Source organism: Anomalospiza imberbis, unplaced genomic scaffold, assembly GCF_031753505.1.
Source record: "Anomalospiza imberbis isolate Cuckoo-Finch-1a 21T00152 unplaced genomic scaffold, ASM3175350v1 scaffold_52, whole genome shotgun sequence".
NCBI classification, from domain to species: Eukaryota; Metazoa; Chordata; class Aves; order Passeriformes; family Viduidae; genus Anomalospiza; species Anomalospiza imberbis.
In genome coordinates, this window is record NW_027100130.1 from 845,848 (window position 1) to 865,346 (window position 19,499).

The window sequence follows — 19,499 nt, forward strand, 5'->3', positions numbered from 1 at the left end:
GGCGGCGTCGGGCCGGGGGCGGGGTCAAGGGTCAGGCCGGATCCAAGATGGCGGCGGCGCTGGGGCGGTGAGCGCGCGCCAGGGGCCCGACCCCCCCCCCCATGGAACCCCCCGGAGTCACCCGCGACCCCCCCACGGGACCCCCCCGCCCCAAAAACCCCCCCGAGCCCCCCGGGACGGGCCTTGAACGTCCGGGACCCCCCCAAGGCCTCGGGCCCGGGCTGAGGCCCAGCCCCCCCCAGCCCCCCACACACCCCCGACCCCCCCCCAGCCCCTGTGGGACCCTCCACCCCCAAAACCCCCCGGGACCCCCCCAGAATCTGCTCGGTGACCCCCCCATGTCCCCCCCTGCTGCCTCCGGGTGCGGGTTGGGGGTCCCTGTGCCCCCCCCGCGGGTTTGGGGGGGTCCCTGTGCCCCCCCCCCCACGGCTTTGGGGGGTCCCTGCCCCAGCTCTGACCCCCCCCCCGCTGGGTTTTGGGGTCCGTGCCCCCCTGATGCCGCTGGGGGATCTGGGACCCCCCGTTCTCACCTGAGGTATTTTTGGTGGGGGAGGGGGATCCCTGTGCCCCCCCCCCAAGTTCGGGGGTCCCTGCTGCCCCCCCCGGTGATTTTGGGTCTCCCTGACCCCCCGCTTCCCCTCCCCGCTGCTGTGGGGGCTCTCGAACCCCCCCGTGCCCACCTGGGGGGGATTCGGGGTGTCCCGGTGCCCCCCGCTGCGTTTGGGGGGGGTCTCCCGCTGGTTTTGGGGTTCTCAGGTGGGGTTTGGGGGGTCTCTGACTGGTTTTGGGGTGCTGATCCCCCCGTGCCCCCCAGGTGGGGTTTGGGGGAGTCTCCTGCTGGTTTTGGGGTTCCCAGGTGGGGTTTTGGGGGGGGTCTCCCCCTGTTTCGGGGTGCTGACCCTCCCGTGCCCCCCAGGTGGGGTTTTGGGGGGGGTCTCCCCCTGTTTCGGGGTGCTGACCCCCCCGTGCCCCCCAGGTGGGGTTTTGGGGGGGTGGGGGTCTCCCCCTGTTTCGGGGTGCTGACCCCCCCGTGCCCCCCAGGTGGCCGCTGTGGCTGACCCTGTGCCTCGGGGCCGCGCTCGCCGTCGACCGCGGCAACTTCAAGACCTGCGAGCAGAGCGGCTTCTGCAGGTGTGGGCGGGGGGGGGGCGCGCCGGGGCGGGGGGGGGCGCGGCCCGGGGGGGTCACTCAGGGCCCGTGTCCCCCCCCGTGCCCCCCCCCCAGGCGGCAGCGGCGGATCCAGCCCGGGAACTCCCCGTACCGGGCGCTGCTGGAGTCGCTGGAGCTCGGCCCCGACGTGGCCAGGATCCAGCTGGTCAACGAGGCCACCCAGGTGAGGGGACAGGGGGACACCGGGGGGTCACAGGGGTCACGGGATCGCGCTGGTCACCCAGGCCACCCAGGTGAGGGGACGGGGGGACACTGGGGGACACCAGGGGGTCACAGGGGTCACGGGATCGCGCTGGTCACCCAGGCCACCCAGGTGAGGGGACGGGGGGACACCGGGGGGTCACAGGGGTCACGGGAGCCCGCTGGTCACCCAGGCCACCCAGGTGAGGGGACGGGGGGACACCGGGGGGTCACAGGGGTCACGGGAGCCCGCTGGTCACCCAGGCCACCCAGGTGAGGGGACAGCAGGGTCATGGAGGGGTCGCCGTGTCCCCAAGCCCCACGTTTCCCAGCTGTCCTGGTGCCACCTGAGCGCTGTCCCTGCTTTCCCAAGGTGCTGGTGACACTTTGGCCGTGTCCCTGTCCCTCCTGCTCCAGGTGCCCCATGTCCCTGTGTCCCCCAGCGCTGCAGGGCTGGGTGACCCCCAGGTGACCCCCAGGTGGCCCCGTGTCCCTCCAGCCACCCCGTGCCCCATCTGCTGCAAACGTGGGTGCCCCAGGTGCCCCCCAGGTGACTCTGGCCAGCTGTGGGTGACCCTGGGGCTGTCCAGGTGCCCCCCAGATGACTCTGGCCAGCTGTGGGTGACCCTGGGGCTGTCCAGGTGCCTCCCAGGTGGCCGTGTCCAGGTGTGGGTGACCCTGGGGCTGTCCAGGTGCCCCCCAGGTGGCCGTGTCCAGCTGTGGGTGACCCTGGGGCTGTCCAGGTGCCCCCCAGGTGGCCGTGTCCAGCTGTGGGTGACCCTGGGGCTGTCCCCGGTGTTGCTGTCCCCGTGCCCAGCTGCCCCAGGTGCCCGTGTCCCCATGCCCAGCGGGCCTTGTCCCTGTCCCTTCCGTGCAGGTGTCACTGCTGCAGGAGGTGTGGGGGCCCCCAGGTGACACTGTCCCCGTGTCCCAGGTGACACTGTCCCCGTGTCCCAGGTGACACTGTCCCCGTGTCCCCAGCCCCAGGTGACACTGTCCAGGTGCCCCAGGTGACACTGTCCCCATGTCCCCAGCCCCAGGTGACACTGTGTCCCCCCACAGGTGCCGCTGCTGCTGGAGGTGTGGGGGCTCACCGGGAACGTGACGCGCCTGCGCATCCAGGAGCTGGCCCCGCTGCGGCCCCGCTACCAGGTGCCCGACGTGCTGCTGGGGGAGCCACCTGCCGAGAGGTGAGGGGACACGGGGACACGGGGACGTTGCCACCTGCCGAGAGGTGAGGGGACAGGGGGACACGGGGACGTTGCCACCTGCCGAGAGGTGAGGGGACAGGGGGACACGGGCACACAGGAGGGGATCGCAGCCACCCCTGACAGGTGAGGGGACAGGGTGGGCACAGCCACCCCCTAGAGGACCCAGGACAGGGGACGCTGCCACCCGCCGATGGCCGCTGTCCCCGGGCTGTGACCGGGGCACCCCGGGGTGGCAGTCACGGCGCTCTGGGGTGCCCTGGGATGGTGACAAACGCCGCTGTCCCCAGGCTGGAGGTGACAGGCCGTGACGAGGGCACCCTGGAGCTGTCGCTGGGCCCCGGGGGCCACCGGCTGCTGGTGACGGAGCGGCCGTTCCGCCTGGACCTGCTGCGGCAGCGCGAGCTGCTCTGCAGCGTCAACGCCCGCGGCCTCCTCGTTTTCGAGCACCAGCGGCGCCGCCGGGACTCGTGAGTGACCCAAAACCCCCAGAAAACCCTGAAAAACCATCAAAATCCCCCAAAACAATCCTTTAAAACCTTCAAAATCCCCCCAAAAAAACCCTCAAAAACCTTCAAAACCCCCCAAAAACCTTCAAAAAACCCCTCAAAAACCCTTCAGGAAACCCACCAAAGGAACTCTCAAAAACGCTCAAAAAGCCCTCAAAAAACCCTAAAAAAACCCCCCAGATCCTCCCCAGGGCGTTGGTTCCAGCGGGAGCGGGGCCGGCAGCGCTCGGGGTGGGGCGGGGGGTGTCCCCCAAAGCACAGAGGGGGTCGGGGGTCACCCCCCGAGCCGAGGGGGGGTCCCCGCGGGCCGGGGGGCCGCGCTGACTCTCTGTGTTTCTGTTTTGGTGCCCCCCACCCCCAGTCTGGCGGATAAAGTTAGTTCTGTGTGGGATAAGATCAAGAGCCTTTTCCGTAGGTAAATCCATGGAATCGCCGCCGTCTCTGCGCCCCCAAACCCCCCCGGACCCCCCCCCCCAAAAAGGGATTCCCCCCCACCCCCGTCACGGTGGGAGGGGGCAGGAGAAGCTGGGGGGCTTCAAATCCCCCCCCCCCCCCAAAAAGGGGAGCAGGAGCTGCTTGGGGGGGGTCGTTGTGGCCCCCAAAACTGGGGAGGGGGCTGGAGCAGCCAGGGGGGTCTGTGCCCCCCCAAACTGAAGGGTCAGGTGCAGCTGGGGGGGGTCTGTGCACCCCAAAAATGAGGCAATCCCCCCTCCCACATCCCCCAGAGTAGGCAGCAGCAGATGGGGGGGTCCAGGTCCCCCAAAATTCGGGGTTTTGGGGGTGCCCCTTGTCCCTGTCGCCCCCCCCCCCCCCCCCCTTTGGGGCACCCCAGGACCCCAAATTCCCACAGGGACCCCCCCAAGGACCCCCCGGGCGAGGAGGGGGCGGCGCAGGAGGGGCCCGAGGACAGCGCTGGCAGCACCCAGAGTGACAAGGTGACAAGGACGGGGGGAGGGCGACACTGGGATGGGACACCCCAAATTAAACTCTCCCTGCTGTTTTTGGGGAGGGGTCCCCCCATTCCTGACAGGATTTGTCCCCCCCCAGCCCGCAGAGCCCCCGGCAGAGCCCGAGGAGGAGCCAGGGGCGTGGGAGGAGACGTTCAAGACGCACACGGACAGCAAACCCTACGGTGGGGACACCTGGGGACACTTGGGGACACCGGGGGGGGACACGGTGGCACCCCTGTGACCTCCCCCCCACTCCCTGCAGGACCCACCTCGGTGGGGTTGGATTTCTCCCTGCCCGGATTCGAGCACGTGTACGGCATCCCCGAGCACGCCGAGAGCCTGCGGCTGCGGCCCACCGAGTGAGCGGGGACAGCACGGGGACGTTTGGGACAGCACGGGGACCCTGGGGACAGCACGGGGACGTTTGGGACAGCACGGGGACTCTGGGGACAGCACGGGGACACTGGGGACAGCACGGGGACGTTTGGGACAGCACGGGGACCCTGGGGACAGCACGGGGACCCTGGGGACGGCACGGGGACACTGGGGACGGCACAGGGACACTGGGGACGGCACAGGGACACTGGGGACGGCACGGGGACCCTGGGGACGGCACGGGGACCCTGGGGACGGCACAGGGATGTTGGGGTGACACAGAGGGGGTAACACAGGGACATGGGGATATGGGGGTACAGGAGCGAGATGAGGGGTGACAGTGGCACTGAGGGGGTGGTGTCACCGTGGGAGGACAGGAATGCTGCAGGGTGACGGTGACAGTGACAGCAGCGGGGTGGCAGTGACAGCGATGCTGTGTGGGCGTGGCAGCGATGGTGGCTTCATGGGGTGACAGTGACATCGTGGGGGTGTCCCTGGCCCCATGGAGGTGTCCCTGACTGTCCCCGTGTCCCCAGGGGGGGTGACCCGTACCGCCTCTACAACCTGGACGTGTTCCAGTACGAGGTGTTCACGCCCATGGCTCTGTACGGCTCCGTGCCGCTGCTGCTCGCCCACCGGCCCCGCCTCAGCCTCGGCCTCTTCTGGCTCAACGCCGCCGAGACCTGGGTGGACATCGGCTCCAACACGGCCGGGAAGGTCCGGCAGGGGGGGTCCTGGCTGGGTTTGGGGGGGGGTTTGGGGGTCCTGGGTGGACATCGGCTCCAAGACGGCCGGGAAGGTCCAGCGGAGGGTCTGGGGAGGTTTGGGAGGGTCCTGGCTGGGTTTGGGGGGTCCTGGATGGGCTTGGGGGGAGGTTTGAGGGGGTTTGGGAGGGTTTGTGGGAGGTTTGGGGGTCCTGGGTAGGTTGGGGGGTCCTGGGGGGGCTCCAACACTGCTGGGAAGATCCAAGAGGGGGATTTGGGGGGTTCAGGAGAGGATTTGGGGGGGTCTGGGGTCTCTGAGGGGTCAAGACCGGGGTGGACATCAGCTCCAACACTGCTGGGAAAGTCCGAGAGGGGGGCTTTGGGGTGGTCTGGGGGGTGTCTGGTTACTCCAGTGGGAATTTGGGGCTGCTGACCCCTTGTCCCACACTGAGACCCTTTTTGGGGAGCTCCTGGATTACACTGGGGGTGTTCCTGGGGGGGATTTGGGGCTCTCTGTTTATCCCAGTGGGCATTTGGGGTTGCTGACCCCCTGTCCCACCCCCAGACCCTTTTTGGGAAGCTCCTGGATTACATGCAGGGGGGTGGCGAGACCCCCCAGACCGAGGTGCGCTGGATGTCCGAGAGCGGCGTCATCGACGTGTTCCTGCTGCTGGGGCCGGGGCCCGCCGATGTCACTGCCCAGTACGGGAGACTGACCGGTACGGGCCACTGGGGACACTGGGGACACTGGGATGGGGACAGGGACACCAGAACAGAGCCCTGACCAGTATGGGGCACTGGGGACACTGGGGACACTGGGATGGGGACAGCGGGATGGGGACAGGGACACCAGAACAGAGCCCTGACCAGTATGGGGCACTGGGGAGACTGCAAATTTTTCTGCTTCAGCCCCATTCCCATTTTCAGGTTTTTTTTGGGAGGGATTTTTCAACTTCGATGTTGCCCAGTTTCTGTTTTTAGAGTTATTTTCAGAGAATTTCTGCCCCATTCCCACTTTTAGGGTTGTTCTTAGAGGATTCCCACCCCATTCCCACTTGTAGGGTTATTTTCAGGGCATTTCCACCGTACCCCCGTTTTTAGGATTATTTTAGGGGGTCTGTCCCATCTGGCCGTGCCCCATCCCTGTTTTTAGGGCTGTTTTGGGGGATTTCACCCCTGTCCCTGCCCCTTGCCCAGGCACGCAGGCGCTGCCTCCGCTGTTCTCCCTGGGCTACCACCAGAGCCGCTGGAATTACCAGGACGAGGCGGACGTGGAGGCCGTGGAGAGGGGGTTCGAGGAGCACGAGCTGCCCCTGGACGTGCTCTGGCTGGACATCGAGCACGCCGACGGCAAGCGCTACTTCACCTGGGATCCCGCCAAGTTCCCCAACCCCCGGGGGATGCTGGAGCGCCTGGCGGCTCGGAAACGCAGGGTGGGGATGAGAGGGGGATTGGGATTGGGATTGGGAATGAGAATGGGATTGGGGTGGGAGCAGGATTGGGATTGGGGTGGGATTGGGATTGGGAATAGGATCCTGTCAAATTCCCCAACCCCCGGGGGATGCTGGAGCGCCTGGCGGCCCGGAAATGCAGGGTGGGGATGAGAGGGGGAATGGGATTGAGTTTGGGAGAGGAACAGCAGCGGAATTGGGATTTGGTGTGGGTTTGGGGTCGGTTGGGAATGGGAATGGGGACAGGAATGGGACTGGGGTGAAGAATGGGGTTTGGGATGGTTTGGAATGGGAATGGGGTAGAGAATGGGACCAGGAGCAGGATGGGGGATAGGAAATGGAAAATGGGGTTGGAATCAGACCAGGAATGGGCTGGACATTGGGACTGGGATTAGGATCAGGAATGGAAACTGGAATTGGGGTTCCCTCTGCCCAAGCAATGACAGTGGGGACCCCTCAAAGGCACTTTGGGTTTGTTCTGGGGTGGTTTTGTGTCTGAGATCAGGACGGGGATGGGAATTGGGGAATTTGGGAACGTTCCCTCGGCCACTGCCCCCCTGGACGCTGCCCGGTGGTCACTCACCCGCTGGACACTGCCCCACAGATGGTCAGCATCGTGGACCCGCACATCAAGGTGGACGGGGGGTACCGGGTGCACGCGGAGCTGCGGGCGCGAGGCCTCTACGTCAAAACCAAGGACGGCAACGACTACGAGGGCTGGTGCTGGCCCGGTCAGTGGGGCTGGGGGGAATCCGGGGGGTCCTCGAGGGTTTTAGGGGATTTTGTGGGGGTTTTGGGGGCTCCTGAAGGGATTTTGGGGGGATCTCAGGGTGCTTGGGGAGGTCCACATCAAGACTGAGGATGGCAGCACCTAAAAAGGCTGGCGTTGTTCCAGTCAGTGGGGCTGGGGGGGAATTCGGGTTGGTTTTGGGGTGGTTTTGGGGTCTCCAGGGGGGTCACAAGCCCCCCCGTGTGCCCCCCAGGCTCCTCGGCGTACCCCGACTTCACGAACCCAGAGATGCGCGAGTGGTGGGCGAACATGTTTGCCTTCGACCAGTACGAGGTGGGGACCCCCCGAAATCTCTGTCAGACCCCCCAGAGCCCCCCCTCAAAGCATTCCCAGAACCCTGGGACCCCCCGCACCCCAAATCCCCCTCTTCACCCTTTCCCCCTCACACCATCCTCCCCTTGGAGAATCCCCCGTCTTTTTAGGGGGGATTTTGGGGAACCCCCTGGCACTTATAGAATCCCTCCCATATTTTTGGGGTTTCCCTGCTGATTTTTTGGGCTTTCCTGAGCCTCAAGTCCTTCCTAGCTTTAGAGAATCCCCACAAATCCCTCCCCACCTGTTTCTCCCTCACACCCTTTTCCTTTGGTGCCTTTTTGGAGACCCCACCTTGGTTTTCCGCCCCGATTTTGGGGATCCCCTGGGAGGGTTTTAGAACTCCCCCATATTTTTGGGGTCCCCCCGCTGATTTGGGGCTCCCCCAGGGCTCCACGGAGGCGCTGTTCACGTGGAACGACATGAACGAGCCGTCGGTGTTCAGCGGCCCCGAGGTGACGATGCACAAGGACGCGCGGCACTTCGGGGGCTGGGAGCACCGTGAGCTGCACAACATCTACGGGCTCTACGTGGTGAGCCCCCACCCCAAAAACCCCCCAGGGACACCCCCAAAACCCCACAGAAACCCCAAAAAAACCCCCCCGGGGACACCCCCAAAACCCCACAGAGACCCCAAAAAAATCTCCATCTCCCAGAGCCACCCAAACCCCTCAGGAATCCCCACTAAAGCTTGGGCAGTTTGGGGGCTGGGAGCATCTGTGGGCTCTGTATGGTGAGACCCCCCCCAAATCCCCTGGGAGACCCTAAAATTCTCACAGGGACACCCCCAAAACTTCTGAAGGACCACCCCCCCCAAAAAAAAACTGCAACCTCCCAGAGCACCCCAAACCGCTTTAGGACTCTCTCACCCCTTTTGGGCCTCTCCAGTTCCCCATTCACTTCCCCCCAAATCCTTTCAGGCCCCCCCAAACCCCTTTTATGCTCCCCCAACCCCCCTTTAGAACCCTCCAAACCCTCTTTAGGCCCCCAAAACCCCTTTTAGGACTCTCCAAACTCTTTTAGGCCCCCCCCAAACCCTTTTTAGTTCCCCCCAAGCCCCCTTTAGGGCCCCTTAAACCCCTTTAGGACTCCCCATACCATTTTAGACCCCCACAAACCCTTTTTAGGCCCCCAAGACCTCCTCTAGGACTCTCCAAACTCTTTTAGGCCCTCCCCAAACCCTTTTTAGTCCCCTCCAAACCCCCCTTTAGGGCCCCTCAAACCCCTTTAGGACCCCCCAAACTTGTTCTAGACCCCCACAAACCCTTTTTAGGCCCCCCAAGCCCCTTTAGAACCCCCCAAACCCTCTCAATTCCCCCTCCATTTCCCCCAGACCCCTTTAGCCCCCTTTGGGGTCGGGTTTGGGGTGGCTGACCCCGTTTTCCCCCGTTGCCAGCACAAGGCCACGGCCGAGGGGCTGATCCGGCGCTCTGGGGGGCGGTTCCGGCCCTTCGTGCTCAGCCGCGCCTTCTTCGCCGGCTCCCAGCGCTACGGTGAGGCCTGGGGGGAAATCCCGGGATTTTGGGCAAATCCTGGAATTCAGGGGGGGGCCAGGATCGAGGGGAACCCCCCCTGACCCCCACAAACCCCCCAGGTGCGGTTTGGACCGGGGACAACACGGCCGACTGGGAGCACCTGCGGATCTCCATCCCCATGTGCCTGAGCTTCGGGCTGGCCGGGCTGGCCTTCTGCGGGGGTGAGCCAAACTGGGAGCACTGGGAACGCTGGGATTGGGATTTGGGATAGGGATCAGGGATGGGATCGGAGCTGGGATCTGGAATGGGAATGGAACCAGGGATGGGATCAGGATCAAGAGGCGGTTTGGGACCAGGACCAAGATTGGGATCTGGATCAGGTCCAGGATCCACGATCAGAGTTGGGACAGGGATCAGGGATTAGGGCTGGGGCCAGGATTGGGATTAGGACCGGGCTCAGGGCTGGGGCCAGGACCAGGATCTGCAATCAGGACTGGGATTGGGATCAGGACCATGACCAGGGTTAGGATCAGGGCTGGGATCAGGACCAGGATTGGGATCAGGGCCAGGACCGGGATGTGGGACCAGGAGCAGGCTCTGGATCCGGGCTCACTGCCACCCCTGCCCCGTTGGCAGCGGACGTGGGCGGCTTTTTCCAGAACCCGGGCCCGGAGCTGCAGGTGCGCTGGTACCAGGCCGGGGCGTTCCAGCCCTTCTTCCGCGCCCACGCCCACCTGGACACGGCGCGGCGCGAGCCGTGGCTGCTGAGCCCCGAGCACCTGGCGCTGGTCCGGGCCGTGCTGCGGCGCCGCTACGCCCTGCTCCCCACGTGGTACACGGCCTTCTACCGCTGCCACCGCCAGGGCGTCCCCGTCATGAGGTGTGCCACCCCACAAACCCCAAATCCACCCCAAAAACCCCAAATCCACCCCAAAAACCTCAATTCCATCCCGAAAACCTACCGGGGTAACCCCAAATCCATTTGGGATAACCCCAAATCCCCTGAACCCAAACCTCTGACCCCAACCCCCTCCTGTCCTAAACCCTTGCCCTCAAACCCCCTCACCCCAAATCCCCAAAACGTCCCCAGACGCCCTGACCCCAAATCCCCCTGATCCCAAACCCCCAAAACGCCCCCTGACCCCAGACCCCGCTGTCCCCCCAGGCCCCTGTGGATGGAATTCCCGGATGACCCCCACACCTTCGCCATGGATGACCAGTACCTGATCGGTGAGGGGGAGTCCCTGACCCGTTCTGGGGTCCCTGACCCCTTTTAGGATCCCTTTTGGGGTCGTTTTTGGGGTTTCCCCTTGCTGACCCCTGTCCCCCAGACCGGGTGCTCCTGGTGCACCCCGTGACGGAGCCGGGCGCCCGTGGGGTCAACGTGTACCTGCCCGGGGAGGGAGAGGTGAGTGAGGGCTTTTGGGGTGATCTTTAGGGTGTTCTTGGGGTGCAGGACCCCCCTGAACCCTAAATTTCGCCCCCAGGTCTGGTACGATGACGAGACCCACGAGCAGCACCGGGCACCCCAGACCCTCTATGTGCCCGTCACCCTCGGCACCGTGGGTTTTTGGGGGGGGCTCAAGGGGTTTGGGGGGATGCTGGAACCCCAAAACCCCCATGTAACCCTAAAACTCCCCTTGGAACCCCCAAAATTCCCCCTGGATGCCCCAAAATCCTCCCCTGATCCCCCTGTTCCCACATGGGGAGTGTGGTGCCCATCACCCTCAAGCACCGTGGGTTGTTTCGGGGGGGCTTAAGGGGTTTGGGGAGGGGGTTGGGACTCCAAAAACCTCCCTGAGACCCCAGAACTTCCATGGTGACTCCAAAATCCCCTTGGACACCCCAAAAATCTCCTGGATCCCCCCAGATCCCTGTGTTCCAATGCGGAGGTGGGAGGGGGGGGAGTGGTGATCAAAATCATCTCGAGCACTGGGGGTGACCTGAGGGATTTGGGGTTTTTCTGGGCAGGGTTTGGGGGAATTTGGGTTTTTTTTTTAATGGAGTTTTTGGGGTGCTGACCCCCCCGTGCCCCCCAGATCCCAGTATTCCAGCGGGGGGGGACGGTGATCCCACGCCAGGACCGGCCTCGCCGCTCCACCGAGGCCATGAGGGGCGACCCCTTCACCCTCTACGTGGCCCTGAGCCCCCAGGTGAGTACAGGGACCCCAAAAACCCTACCAGGGACCCCAAAACCCCCCCAGACCCCTCCCAGGTGAGTACAGGGACCCCAAAAACCCTACCAGGGACCCCAAAACCCCCCCAGACCCCTCCCAGGTGAGTACAGGGACCCCAAAACCCCCATCAGGAACCCCAAAACCCCCCCAGACCCCTCCCAGGTGAGTACAGGGACCCCAAAACCCCCATCAGGAACCCCAAAACCCCCCCAGACCCCTCCCAGGTGAGTACAGGGACCCCAGACCCCTCCCAGGTGATTGCAGGGACCCCAAATCCCCCTCAAGGACTCCAAAACCCCCACCGAACCCCTCCCAGGTGAGTGCAGGGACCCCGAATCCCCCCCCCAGGGACCCCAAAAACTCCCTGGGACTCCCAAAAACCCTCTGAGACACCTCCAGACCCCTCATTTGCCCCCCAAAATCCCCTTGGGACCCCTTTCACCCCCTTTCATCCCCCAGGGCACGGCGCAGGGGGATCTGTACCTGGATGATGGCGTCAGCTTCGACTACGCCACCAAAAATGCATTCCTGCACCGGCACTTCCACTTCGCCAATGGCACCCTCACCTCCAGGTACCCAAAATATCCCAAAAACAGCCCAAAATATCCTAAAGCATTCAAAAAACCCCGTCTGAAACAGCCCCAGGGTAACCTGACTGCCAGGTACCCAAAAATCCCCTAAAAATAGCCTAAAACGGCCCCAAAACTGCCCCAAAAAAACTTGCCGGGCAGGTACCCAAAACACCCCAGAAGCAAAGGGGGAAAAAGGGGGAGAAACGTGAGGGGGAAAAAGGGAAATGTGAGGGGGGAAAAGGGCAGGAAACGTGAGGGGGAAAAAGAGCGGGAAACGTGAGGGGAAAAAGGGAAACGTGAGGAGGAAAAAGGGCGGGAAACGTGAGGGGGAAAAAGGAAACGTGAGGGGAAAAAAGGGAAAGGTGAGGGGGAAAAAGGGAAACGTGAGGGGGGAAAAAGGGAAACGTGAGGGAAAAAAGGGAAAGGTGAGGAGGAAAAAGGGAAACGTGAGGGGGGAAAAAGGGAAACGTGAGGGAAAAAAGGGAAAGGTGAGGGGGAAAAAGGGAAAGGTGAGGGGGAAAAAGGGAAATGTGAGGGGGAAAAAGGGCGGGAAACGTGAGGGGAAAAAGGGAAACGTGAGGGGGAAAAAGGGAAACATGAGAGGGAAAAAGAGCGGGAAACGTGAGGGGGAAAAAGGGCGGGAAACGTGAGGGGGAAAAAGGGAAACGTGAGGGGGAAAAAGGGCGGGAAACGTGAGGGGAAAAAGGGAAACGTGAGGGGGAAAAAGGGCGGGAAACGTGAGGGGAAAAAAGAGCGTGAAACGTGAGGGGGGAAAAGAGCGGGAAACGTGAGGGGGAAAAAGGGAAATGTGAGGGGGAAAAAGGAAAACGTGAGAGGGAAAAAGAGCGGGAAATGTGAGGGAAAATAGGAAATGTGAGGGCGGAAATGGGAAATGTGAGGGGAAAAAGGGAAACGTGAGGGGGGAAAAGGGTGGGAAACGTGAGGGAAAAACCCAGCCCAGAAATACCCCCAAATGCTGAAAAATACCCCTCAAATCCACCCCGAAACAACCCCTAGGAACCCTCATAGTCAGGTACCCAAAATACCCCAAAAATGGTCCTAAAATATCCCCAAAACAGCCCAAAAATAACCCCAAAACATCCCCAGGCACCCTCACAGCCAAGTACACAAAAATACCCTAAAAATACCCCCGAACTCACCCCGGACACCTCCCGGGAACCTTTATGGCCAGGTACCCAAAACAGCCCCAAAATACCCCAAAAATACCCCCAGGACATCCCCCAACCCCTGTTTCTGGTGGGCCCTGCGTGTGATGGGGTTGAGGGATCGGGGGAGATGATTTTTGAGGGATTTTTGGGGGGCTGTGACCCCCCAATGACCCCTCTGTCCCCCCCAGCTCTGCTGACCCCCGCGGGTCCATGTCCAGCCCGGCCTGGCTGGAGCGAGTGGTCATCCTGGGCGTGGGGCGGCCAGAGAGTGCCCTGCTGACCGCCCACGGTGAGGGGGATTTTGGGGGGATTTTTGGGGTTTTAGGGTGGGTTTTGGGTTTTTTTTGGGGGGTTTTAGGGCAGGTTTTGGAGGGGTCATCCTGGGCGTGGGGCGGCCAGAGAGTGCCCTGCTGACCGCCCACGGTGAGGGGGATTTTGGGGGGATTTTTGGGTTTTTTTGGGGTTTTAGGTTGGGTTTTGGGGTTTCTTGGGGTTTTAGGGCAGGTTTTGGAGGGGTCATCCTGGGCGTGGGGCGGCCAGAGAGTGCCCTGCTGACCGCCCACGGTGAGGGGGATTTTGGGGTTTTTTTTTGGGTTTTAGGGTGGGTTTTGGGGTTTTTTGGGGTTTTTGGGTGGGTTTTGGGGTTTTTTTGGGGGTTTTAGGGCAGGTTTTGGAGGGGTCATCCTGGGCGTGGGGCGGCCAGAGAGTGCCCTGCTGACCGCCCACGGTGAGGGGGATTTTGGGGGGATTTTTGGGGTTTTTTTTGGGTTTTAGGGTGGGTTTTGGGGTTTTTTTTTGGGGTTTTAGGGCAGGTTTTGGAGGGGTCATCCTGGGCGTGGGGCGGCCAGAGAGTGCCCTGCTGACCGCCCACGGTGAGGGGGATTTTGGGGTTTTTTTGGGGGTTTTTTGGGTTTTAGGGTGGGTTTTGGGGTTTTAGGGTGGGTTTTGGGGTTTTTTTGGGGTTTTAGGGCAGGTTTTGGAGGGGTCATCCTGGGGGTGGGGCGGCCAGAGAGTGCCCTGCTGACCGCCCACGGTGAGGGGGATTTTGGGGTTTTTTGGGGTTTTAGGGTGGGTTTTGGGGTTTTTTGGGGTTTTAGGATGGGTTTGGGGTTTTTTTGGGGTTTTTAGGGCAGATTTTGTAGGGGTCATCCTGGGGGTGGGGCGGCCGGAGAGCGCCTGGCTCAGGGTGGACAATGAGGGCGAGAGGGGAGGATTTTGGGGGGTCCTGAGAAGATTTTGGATTTTCTGAGGGGTTTTTGGGGTACTTGTGGAGGATTTGGGATTTCTGAGGGGGATTTTGTTGTCCTTGAGAGAAATTTGGGGTTTCTGAGGGGAATTTGGGGTCCCTGAGGGGAATTCAGGGTCCCTCATGGAGATTTTGGGGTTTCTGAGGAGCATTTTGTGTTCTTGATGGGTTCACGGGCTCCATGAGCTGGAGTTTTAGGATTCCTCCGAGTTTTTTTTGTGCTCCTGATGAGTTTTTGGGGTCCCCGACCCCGAATTTGGGATCGCTGAGCCCGAATTTCGTGTCCCCATCCCCAGACGGTTCCCAGAGCTCGCTGCATTTCCAGCACGACGCCGAGCGCTCGGTGCTGACCCTGCGGCGCCCGGGGGTCCCCATCGGGGCCGACTGGAGAATCTCCCTGCGATAATGGACGGGGGGGGCCCCCGGACCACCCCCCCAAATCCCCCCGAACCCCCCGGGCCCCCCCAGAGCCCCCCGAAAAACCTCAAATCCCACCCCCACCCCCCCCCCCCGCAAAACCCCCCGGCGGCCGCCGCTGTTTGAGCAGCCCAAAATTGGGGGGGGGGATTGAGTCCCCCAGGATGAGGGGTGAGCCCCCCCCCCCAAAATGAGGATTGAGCCCCCCCAAATGAGGGGTCAGACCCGGCCCAAAGGAGGGGTGAGACCCCCCCCCCCCCAAATCAGGGCTTGAGCCCCTCCCCCCCCATTTTACCCCAAATTTTGGGGATTTTGGGGTCTCTGAGCCCCCATATTTGAGGTTGGGATGTGACTCCGCCCCCCCCCCCAATTAGGGGGGGTTAGGAGGGGTCTAAAACCCCCTAAATTGGGGTTCCCCCCCCCCCAAATTTGGGTGGGGGTCGTGTCGAGGAGGGGTTGGGGACCAAAGCTCTGCGTGCGCCCCCCCCCCGCGCCCCCTCCCCCAGCCCCGGGAGGGTCTCAAGGGGGGTTTGGGGACCCCTCCCCACTTTTGGGGGGGGAGGGGGGCAGGGCCGGTTCCCCCCCCGCTGCACGGGGGGGGTGGGGGGGGAGGGGAGGCGCGGCGCCGCGCGGAGTTTTGATAAAACACGAAATAAAACCAAATAAAAAACGGGATTTTGGGGAATTTTGTGAATCCCGAACTGCGGGGTGGGGGGGGGGGGAGGGGAGGCCGGAACCTTTCTTGCGACCCCTCCGGAACTTTTCAAGCGCGCGAGCCGGGGGGGGAATATTGGGAGGGCGGACCGGAAGCGGCCGTCAGGCCGGAAGTGCTGCCCCACCGGAGCCTCCGCGCCCCCGAAAGCGGCCCCGGCCCCGCCCCCACCGGGACCCCCCCCCCCACCTCGGGACCCCCCGACCCCTCCTCAGGGACCCCCGGCAGGGCCAGAAACCCCCGGACACCCCCCGAGGCCGGGCCGGCAGCAGCGCCACGTCCGCACTGGGAGTGAACTGGGACTGGGAGCACTGGGAAGAGCCGCTGAAGACCCCCGGGGATGGGGGGGATGTGAAAGCGGGACCCCCTGCGCGCCCCCGGGACCATCCCGGGACCCCCTGAGCGCCCCCGGGACCCTCCCGGGACCCCCTGAGCGCCCCCCGGGACCCCCTGAGAGCCGCCGGGACCCGCCGGGCCCCCCCGCGATGCGGCTGCGGCTCAGGAACGTTTTCCTCGTTTATTTCGTGGTGTCGCTCGTGGGGCTCTTCTGCGCCCTGCGCGAGCTCGGTGAGGGCCGGGGGGGGTCTGGGGGCGATTTCGGGGGGATTGGGGGGGCTCTGGGGCGATTTGGGGGACTCTGGAGGCATCTGGGGGGGGATTTGGGGAGCTCTGGGGGGATTTGGGGGGCTCTGGGGGGATTTGGAGGGCTCTGGGAGGCATTTGGGGGGCTCTGGGGGATTTGGGGGGCTCTGGAGGGGATTTCGGGGGGGCTCCAGTGGGGTCTGGGGGGGCTCTGGGGGAGGATCTGGAGCGTTTGGGGGGTCTGGGGACGATTTTGGGGGGCTCCGAGGGAGTTTGAGGGGGCTTGGGGAAGATTTTGGGGTGGATTTTGGGGGCTTTGAGGGAAATTTCGGGATCCCTGCCCCCCACCCCGGTTTGGGGTGGGTTTTGGGGGGGTCTCTGATGCCCCTGGGTTGGTTTGGGGGTCCCTGGATGGGTTTGGGGTGGGTTTTGGGGATCCCTGGGTGGATTTGGGGGTCCCTGGGTGGGTTTTGGGGGTCCCTGGATGGGCTGGGGCTCCCTGGGTGGGTTTTGGGGTCCCTGGGTGGATTTGGGGGTCCCTGGGTGGGTCTGGGGGTCCCTGGGTGGATTTGGGGGTCCCTGGGTGGATTTGGGGGTCCTTGGGTGGGTTTTGGGGTGGATTTGGGGGTCCTTGGGTGGGTTTTGGGGGTCCCTGGGTGGGTTAGGGGTCCCTGGGTGGATTTGGGGGTCCCTGGGTGGGTTTGGGGGTCCCTGGGTGGGTTGGGGGTCCTTGGGTGGGTTTTGGGGGTCCCTGGATGGGTTAGGGGTCCCTGGGTGGATTTGGGGGTCCCTGGGTGGGTCTGGGGGTCCCTGACGCCCCCTCCCCCCAGGCCGGCCCTGTCCCTGCCCCCCCCCCCGAGCCCGAGCGGCGCCGGGGCCGCTCCGGGGGGGTCCCGGGGGGGGAGGGGCTGCCCCCCATCTACGTGGTGACCCCGACCTACGCCAGGTGAGACCCCTCCCCACCGCCAGCCCCCAGCCCCATTTCACCCCGCGAGGTGGCCCTGAGCCCCCTCCCCCACTGCCCCCCACCCCCCGGGACCCCCAGACCCGTTTGAACCCCCCAGACCCACTTTAACCACCCCCATTGCCCCCCAGGCTGCCCCCAGACCCATTTGAACCCCCCAGACCCACTTTAACCACCCCCATTGCCCCCCAGGCTGCCCCCAGACCCGTTTGAACCCCCCAGACCCACTTTAACCACCCCCATTGCCCCCCAGGCTGCCCCCAGACCCATTTGAACCCCCCAGACCCACTTTAACCACCCCCATTGCCCCCCAGGCCACCCCTAGACCCATTTGAACCCCCCCAGACCCATTTGAACCCCCCCAGACCCGTTTGAACCCCCCCAGACCCGTTTTAACCCCCCCCCCCATTGCCCCCCAGGCCGCCCCCAGACCCATTTTAACCCCCCCAGACCCATTTGAATTCCCCCATCCCCATTTGAACCCCCCCATTTCCCCCCGGGCCGCCCCCAGCCCCATTTGAACCCCCCCAGCCCCATTTGAACCCCCCCATTTTCCCCCCCGGGCCGCCCCCAGCCCCATTTGAACCCCCCCAGACCCATTTGAACCCCCCCATTTCCCCCCGGGCCGCCCCCAGCCCCATTTCCCCCTCCACTGCCCCCCCAGGCCGGTGCGGAAGGCGGAGCCGCCACAACCCCCAGCCCCATTTACCCCCCCTGAACCCGACCTGAGCCCCCTCCCCCGATCACCCCCGACCCCCCGGGACCCCCGGGCCGCCCCCAGCCCCATTTCTGCCCCCCCCAGGCCGGTGCAGAAGGCGGAGCTGGTGCGCCTGTCGCAGACCCTGCTCCACGTGCCCGCCCTGCACTGGGTGGTGGTCGAGGACGCCGCCGCCCCCTCGGCGCTGGTGGGGGGGGTCCTGGCGGCCTCGGGGGTCTCCTTCACTCACCTGAGCGCCGAGACCCCCCCCGAGCTGCGGGGGGGCCCCGGGGCCCCGCCCTGGCTGTTCCCGCGGGGCGCGGAGCAGCGGAACCGCGCGCTGCGCTGGCTGCGCGACACGCGCGGCGCCGACGAGCCCGGCGTGGTTTACTTCGCCGACGACGACAACACCTACAGCCTGCGGCTCTTCGAGGAGGTGCGAGCGCGGCGAGGCCGCGGCGTCCCCGAGGAAACGCCCCGGGAAAAGCTGAAAATGCCGGGGAAAAAAAAATCTGAAAATCCACCCCCCCCAAAAAAAGAAATACCGGGGAAAAAATGGGGAAATCCCCCAAAAAATCATGGGAAAAATGGGGAAATCCCCCCGAAAAAGTGGGGAAATCCGCCCAAAGAAATCCTGGGAAAAATGGGGAAATCCCCCCAAAAAATCATGGGAAAAATGGGGAAATCCCCCAAAAAATCATGGGAAAAATGGGGAAATCCCCCCGAAAAAGTGGGGAAATCCGCCCAAAGAAATCCCGGGAAAAATGGGGAAATCCCCCCAAAAAATCATGGGAAAAATGGGGAAATCCCCCCTGAAAAAATGGGGAAATCCGCCCAAAGAAATCCTGGGAAAAATGGGGAAATCCCCCAAAAAATCCCGGGAAAAATGCGGAAATCCCCCAAAAAATCATGGGGAAAATGGGGAAATCCCCCAAAAATCATGGGAAAAATGGGGAAATCCCCCAAAAAAATTCCCAGGAAAAATGAGGAAATCCCCCCAAAGAAATCCCGGAAAAAATGGGGAAATCCCAAAAAAATCCCCCAGAAAATCCCAAAATCCCGAAAGAAATCCCGAAAAATGATCCGAAGATCCTGAAAAAAATCCGAAAATCCCGAAGAAAATCTGAATATCCAAAAAAAAAATCCTGAAACAAATCCCAAAATCCCAAAAGAAATCCCCCCAAAAAATCTAAAAATCCCCCCATTTTTTCCCAATTTTTCCCAATTTTCCCCCATTTTTTCCCCATTTCCCCCCATTTTTCCCCAATTTTCCCCTATTTCCCCCAATTTTCCCCCATTTTCCTCCATTTCCCCCCCTTTTCCCCATTTTTCCCCCATTTCCCCCCATTTTTTCCCAATTTTTCCCAATTTTCCCATTTTTTCCCAATTTTCCCCCATTTTTTGCCCCCCAGATGAGCTGCACCCGCGGCGTGTCCGTCTGACCCATGGGGCTGGTGGTGGGCTGGAATTCCCCTATAGATCCCCTACAAATCCCCTATAAACCCCAATAAATCCCCTATAAACCCCAATAAATCCCCTATAAATCCCTTTTCCCCCCATTTTCCCCCATTTCCCCCCATTTTTCCCAATTTTCCCCCCATTTTCCCCCATTCTCTCCCATTTTTTGCCCCCCAGATGCGCAGCACCCGCGGCGTGTCCGTCTGGCCCGTGGGGCTGGTGGGAAATCCCCTATAAACCCCAATAAATCCCCGATAAATCCCCTATAAACCCCAATAAATCCCCTATAAATCCCATTTTTCCCCATTTTTCCCCATTCTCTCCCGTTTTTTGCTCCCCAGATGCGCAGCACCCGCGGCGTGTCCGTCTGGCCCGTGGGGC

General features: G+C 63.0%; 3 protein-coding genes across 5 annotated transcripts in view; all 3 read left to right on the forward strand.

Moving 5' to 3' along the window:
• Positions 1-14,770, forward strand: GANAB (glucosidase II alpha subunit). 3 transcript variants are annotated; one of them, XM_068178642.1, is made up of 25 exons: positions 1-67; positions 1,042-1,131; positions 1,225-1,333; positions 2,413-2,540; positions 2,849-3,028; positions 3,429-3,482; positions 3,918-4,002; positions 4,115-4,199; positions 4,280-4,376; positions 4,929-5,109; positions 5,662-5,815; positions 6,294-6,529; positions 7,152-7,278; positions 7,531-7,610; positions 8,039-8,182; positions 9,046-9,142; positions 9,244-9,345; positions 9,761-10,004; positions 10,290-10,354; positions 10,456-10,532; positions 10,612-10,686; positions 11,164-11,277; positions 11,761-11,873; positions 13,231-13,331; positions 14,585-14,770. In XM_068178642.1, exons 1-25 carry the CDS (start codon positions 48-50, stop codon positions 14,692-14,694), a joined length of 2,868 nt encoding a protein of 955 aa, XP_068034743.1. In that variant the 5' UTR covers positions 1-47; the 3' UTR covers positions 14,695-14,770. The 3 variants fall into 3 exon arrangements, with proteins under 3 accessions (XP_068034743.1, XP_068034744.1, XP_068034745.1); XM_068178643.1 differs by having other exon boundaries at positions 5,695-5,815; XM_068178644.1 differs by lacking the exon at positions 3,429-3,482.
• Positions 4,122-19,499, forward strand: part of LOC137467121 (ubiquitin-like FUBI-ribosomal protein eS30 fusion protein) — a 24,607-nt gene continuing 9,229 nt past the window's right edge. Inside the window, exon 1 of the mRNA XM_068178682.1 lies at positions 4,122-4,129. The gene's annotated coding sequence lies outside the window, so the exon portion shown is untranslated. The remainder of the gene's footprint in view (positions 4,130-19,499) is intronic.
• Positions 15,853-19,369, forward strand: B3GAT3 (beta-1,3-glucuronyltransferase 3). The gene is given in 5 exon segments (XM_068178674.1): positions 15,853-15,984; positions 16,830-16,851; positions 16,853-16,945; positions 17,766-18,096; positions 19,296-19,369. Coding segments are annotated over 5 exon segments (588 nt in total). The 5' UTR covers positions 15,853-15,902; the 3' UTR covers positions 19,356-19,369.

Bases quoted from the DNA above. Each gene is read 5' to 3' on its own strand.
- GANAB (XM_068178642.1), top strand. From the start codon at position 48: ATGGCGGCGGCGCTGGGGCG. The intron at 5,110-5,661 runs GTCCGGCAGGGG...TCCCACCCCCAG, and splicing joins GCTCCAACACGGCCGGGAAG to ACCCTTTTTGGGAAGCTCCT. The intron at 10,005-10,289 runs GTGTGCCACCCC...CTGTCCCCCCAG, and splicing joins CAGGGCGTCCCCGTCATGAG to GCCCCTGTGGATGGAATTCC.